We start from the raw sequence: 5,649 nt of genomic DNA, 5'->3' as shown, positions 1-5,649 counted from the left end.
CTATGCTCGCGCCTCGTCCCTCTCGTTCACCGACCGAGACCCTTCCGTTCCGCCTCCCGCCTTCTCCATCCGCACCCCGCCGCCCGTGTCTTCGCCTTCCCTCGACCTGCGGGACCCCTCCGTCCCTCCTCCCGCTCCGTCTGCGTCTCCGCGGCCGCCCGGCTCCTCCCCTCTGTTCACTGAACGAGGCGCTTCGGTCCCTCCTCTTCCTCTTTTTGCCCCATCCCCGTCTCCGCCTGTTGCGCCTTCCATCCCCTCTCCGCCACCCGGTCCTCCTCGCGGAACTGCACTGTCACGGGCCCCGCCGACTCCGCCGCCCATCGATATGATTGAGGACGACAGTCCGGCCCGATCCATGTCGCCTCGTGCGCTGGAGGAGGCGATTTTCGCCAGCAATATTGGCACCCGACTGTACCGCCCGACCCAGCCGTCCTCCCCTCCCGACCCTCGTCTGTCTCGTCCGATGCCCTGCCGCGTTCACCTCAAGCTTCCGAACCGTGGAGCCGTTCCCGACGTCTCACCCTCCCCGACCATTGTCCTTCCGTCCCCCGCCCTCCCCGACAAATTCCCTCCGGTCCCGCAGCGCACCTCTAACGCCGAGCGCCCTCGGTATGGGCCGTTCGTCTATTCACCGACTACCCCCTGTCCCGAGTGCCGTCGGAACGGCTTCCGCTGCCGCATCGATGCCCTTCCGTGCCATGCGTGTGCCGCGTGTAGTTCGCGGAAGAAAAGGTGCGCGTTCAGCGCCTTCAGTGAGTTCCCGGTCTTCTTCCGCCTCTGCCTCCTGCTCACTCATCCCCTTGCTTTCCAGAAGAGGGAGCTCCAAGCTTCTTCTACATTGGCCACCATCCCGACCTTCCTCGATCCGCCCTTGACTCGTATGACTGGGTCACTGCCCCCGGGGGCACCCTCGCCGGTCCCCGCCCCTCGGACGTCCGATCCGACTTCCCGTTCCGCGGTGCTCCCGTGCCGCCTCCTCAGCCTCCCGCTCCTTCCCCATCCCTCGAGCCGGTCGCTGGTCCCTCGCGGCCTCCCCCGGTTCGTTCGGTCGCACCCGCCGCCCCGCCTCGCCTCCGGACTGTCCAGGATCGGCTCGATTGGATGGCCAGCCGATCTGGAGAACTCCAGCAGTTCTTCCGCCGCCCCGGTATGCTTGGTGCCCCCGAAGTCCCCGATCCGGAGGACGAACACGATGAGCTCGACGAAGATGTAGAGATGGAGGGTCCCGAGAAGCCCGAGCCGGAATGTGAGTCGGAGGAGGGTCAGTAGGTAGTCGTTTCCTCGTAGTGAATTGCTCGTTCCGATGTACTTGCCTCCGTGCGGTACCGCGCGTGTACAATGTATCTCCCCTTTGCCTCCGCGAGCCCTGCCTACCCTCCCGGTCCTCGGATTACCCGCCTGACAAGCTCCCCCGGCACGCGTCCGTCTTCCCCGTTCGACCGCGAATGGGGCCTCCGTTGATCCCCAATCACCTCAAGGCTTCCGCCCCGTGCGCCTAGTTAGTTGATCTCATTGATTTTGAGTGATGCCGACGCCTCGCGCCTACTGATCCTCCTCCCTCGCCTTCCATCGCTCATTCATATACCCACTATCCCCATCGATCCGTCCCTGCCTCGGGTGCGCTACCCGCTCCCCCGTTACTGCCTCGTTCTTAAGTTCCCCTCCAGGCCGTCACTCCTCCCCGCATTGTTTTCCCCTTCGCCCGTTCCCATGAGTGGCCTTCGGACTCGCATTCCTCCCACCGCTCGCCGTCCCTCCAGCGTCGGGCACTGTCCCTTCTTCGACCCCGACGAGATTCCCCTTCCGTTCCCCCCATCGCCCTCACCCGTCGACCCTTCCGCGCCCGTCCCGATCTCCACCCTTCCTATCGAGGAGCGCCTTACCCGTCTTGAGGCTTCTTCCGCCCGGCAGATCCGCCAACAGGAGCGCATCTGGGACGAGTTCGTCGAGTTCCGCCGCACCGTTAACACGATGCTCGAGAGTCACGCCAGGGATATCGATCGCGGAGACACACGCATCGCGATCCAAGTTAACGGACTCCTCGATTTGTTCCTGGAGCACCGGAGGAACTACGAGTCCTTCCTTAGAGCCCATCTAGCTAAACTATCCATTGTTGCCCGGCCACCCAACATGAGATTCACCTATTGTTGCCCGGCCACCCGACGTCGGCCGACGGTCTGACTCGGCCATTGTTGTCCGGTCGGCCGAGGCATCAAACAATCAAAATCTGCCCGGGCGGCCGACAAGGTGCCATTATCCCCCCGGATTATCCAGCAGGCGATGCTTGCATTGTTCCCGGAGCGGCCGACACTGGACAAATGGTATCCTCCCCGGGCGGCCGAGGGTCAGAAATACCAATCCTGCCGGGTCGGCCAATGGTCATACAATGCAATCCTGTCCGCCTGGCCGACATCAGGAATCTGCATACACAGCGGGTTGGCCGACAGGCTGTGTTCACTCAGGAATTGCATCCATAGCAGGTCGGCTGGCCACAGGATTTTGGCTTCCGAGGACAGGTTTCCGAGGTCGGGCTTCCCAGACTGGGCTTCCGAGCCCGGACATCCGACACCGGACATCCGACACCGGACGCCCGCCACCGGAAGCCCGCCACCGGACATCCCGGGTCAGGCATCTGGGACCGGGTGACTGTGCTTTTAGGATGCTCTTCAGTGGATTCATTAATCAAGCAGTCCCTATGTGCAGAACAATGTAAATGTGATGCACTGATTGATTTCCGAGTATTTCCTTCCCAATCTGGATACCTCCTTCCTAATCCGGACTGGGTAGACCATCCGGATGTGCATAGCTACCACTGGAAGTCTGAAAACATTTTTTGAACACTTCCTGTGTACAGGACAGCGCAAATGCACTCTGATTGCCAAAGTGAATGATTTCCGGACACTGCCTGCCAAATCCGGACACCTCCTTCCTAATCTGGACTGAATGGTTCTGTCCGGCTTCGGACACCCGCCACCGGACGCCCGACACCGGACGTCCGAGCTCGGAAGTCCGGATTTATTAACTACATACTTCATGTGTGCAGAAATCATTTTCCGGTGTGTAAGTGGTCAAGTAATCATTTGCTGAACATTGCCTTCCAAATCCGGACTGTCCGCTTCGGGCGCCCGAGTTCGGACACCCGACGTCAGACGCCCGAGTCCGGATTTATTAACTGCACATTTCCTGTGTGTAGAAATCATTTTCCGGTGTGTGAATGCATCCCTGTGGTCAAGTAATCAATTGCTACACATCTCCTTCCTAATTTGGACTGTCCGGCTTCGGACACCCGAGCTCGGACACCCGACATTGGACGCCCGACATTGGACGTCCGACATCGGACGTCGTCCGGGTTCGGACACTGGAGCTCGGAAGCCTGAGAAGTCCGGATTTATTGACCACACACTTCCTGTGTGTAGAAATCATTTTCCAGTGTGCAAATGCATTCCTGTGGTCAAGGAATTGTTTGCTGACCATCTCCTTCCTAATCCGGACCATCCGGATTCGGACACCCGAGCTAGGGCGCCCGAGATCGGATGTCTGAGAGCGGAAGTCCGGATTTATTCAGTAATCACTTCTGTTGTACATAAGTTGTTTTCTGGTGTGTAAAAGTGTTTCATTCATAGACTCTAGTATTGAGTTCCTAATGTCTAAGGATCTTTACTTTGGCTACAACATGCAATGCAAGATTTACTCACAGGCTTGTTTCCAAACATACTATTCAACTTCTGAAGCCAATATTGTTTGCCCACAATATCTGACTATCTAGAATGTGTTCTTTCAAAGTAAAGAGCAAATCCCCAACAGGAATAGTCTTATTCTTTGAAGCTGAATGCAAGAGCAGAGATAAGGAATTGTGTAGTGTATGGAATATGTGCCATAACATGTTCACTGCCTGCAGCCAAACTACATTCAAAACAATGTTTGACTATCTAGAATGGGTCATTTACACACAAGGAGTGAGTCTTCCAAAGGAATAGTCTTATTCACCCAAGCTGAAAGCTGGGCAAAGATAAGAGGAATGTGAGTGCATTGTGAAGCATACAAAACAATGCTACAACATCAATCTTGAAGTTACTGCAACACCACAAGCAAAATAGCATACACATCACACTACTGTATTACTCCAATGAACTACTCATACTAGAGTCTACATGGTGCTGTTCTTAACAGTCAATGAAAGTGAACTGTCATTGACAGCCTGATACACATTGGGTACTACAGGGTCAATATGAAGCACTACACATCCACTTTATGAAGGATTACTGGATTTGGAAGGTTACTCACCATTTAAGGCAATGCAAACTTTTGTGAACCTTCTCATGCAATAGCCCTCCCATATACCTTGGGTACTACAGGGTCATTATTCCATGTAGCATTATTCTAATACATGACTATATTTCATTTTCTTTGTCATGTTACTGATGAACTGTATACCTATTACCTAAGTTCATATTCAAATCACACACACTAACTCATCCATAGTTCTGTTGTTCCCTCATGACATAGTGTTGCTAGTCTTATATTGACAACAGACAAGGGTACACACTACTGAATCCAGATAGTATCTTGTATCAAGGGAACTACATTACAACCTCTGATTCAACAACTCACAGTAGCAGACACACTGGCATGCTGCCAGTAACAGCTCACTGGTAAAAGTCAATAGACAGTCTGAATTGAAAGGACACACAATAATGTCACTACATTGACAATAGGAAAGCCATTACACACCAGAAAGTGATAAACAAACAGCAGAAGTGATTAATGAATGAATCCGGACGTCCGATGTCGGGCGTCCGATGTCGGGTGTCCGAGCTCGGGTGTCCGAAGCCGGACAGTCCAAATTAGGAAGGAGATGTGTAGCAATTGATTACTTGACCACAGGGATGCATTCACACACCGGAAAATGATTTCTACACACAGGAAATGTGCAGTTAATAAATCCGGACTCGGGCGTCTGACGTCGGGTGTCCGAGCTCGGGTGTCCGAAGCCGGACAGTCCAAATTAGGAAGGAGATGTGTAGCAATTGATTACTTGACCACAGGGATGCATTCACACACCGGAAAATGATTTCTACACACAGGAAATGTGCAGTTAATAAATCCGGACTCGGGCGTCTGACGTCGGGTGTCCGAACTCGGGCGCCCGAAGCGGACAGTCCGGATTTGGAAGGCAATGTTCAGCAAATGATTACTTGACCACTTACACACCGGAAAATGATTTCTGCACACATGAAGTATGTAGTTAATAAATCCGGACTTCCGAGCTCGGACGTCCGGTGTCGGGCGTCCGGTGGCGGGTGTCCGAAGCCGGACAGAACCATTCAGTCCAGATTAGGAAGGAGGTGTCCGGATTTGGCAGGCAGTGTCCGGAAATCATTCACTTTGGCAATCAGAGTGCATTTGCGCTGTCCTGTACACAGGAAGTGTTCAAAAAATGTTTTCAGACTTCCAGTGGTAGCTATGCACATCCGGATGGTCTACCCAGTCCGGATTAGGAAGGAGGTATCCAGATTGGGAAGGAAATACTCGGAAATCAATCAGTGCATCACATTTACATTGTTCTGCACATAGGGACTGCTTGATTAATGAATCCACTGAAGAGCATCCTAAAAGCACAGTCACCCGGTCCCAGATGCCTGACCCGGG

At 54.0% G+C, this 5,649-nt stretch overlaps 1 protein-coding gene across 1 annotated transcript; it reads right to left on the bottom strand.

Moving 5' to 3' along the window:
- Positions 1 to 3,196: 3,196 nt before the first annotated feature.
- Positions 3,197 to 4,480, bottom strand: B0H18DRAFT_962244 (uncharacterized protein; the record flags this gene model as incomplete). Its single annotated transcript, XM_048043095.1, has 9 exons — positions 3,197 to 3,373; positions 3,472 to 3,537; positions 3,696 to 3,714; positions 3,750 to 3,892; positions 3,952 to 3,992; positions 4,043 to 4,074; positions 4,152 to 4,215; positions 4,285 to 4,349; positions 4,467 to 4,480. The coding sequence occupies 9 exons, from the start codon at positions 4,478 to 4,480 to the stop codon at positions 3,197 to 3,199; spliced, it is 621 nt and encodes a 206-aa protein (XP_047884943.1).
- Between the last annotated feature and the right edge of the window lie 1,169 nt (positions 4,481 to 5,649).

The sequence above is a fragment of the Fomitopsis serialis genome (genome assembly GCF_022376445.1).
Source record: "Fomitopsis serialis strain Sig1Antser10 chromosome Unknown B0H18scaffold_337, whole genome shotgun sequence".
NCBI lineage: Eukaryota > Fungi > Basidiomycota > Agaricomycetes > Polyporales > Fomitopsidaceae > Fomitopsis > Fomitopsis serialis.
This window is presented reverse-complemented; position numbering and strand designations above follow the sequence as displayed.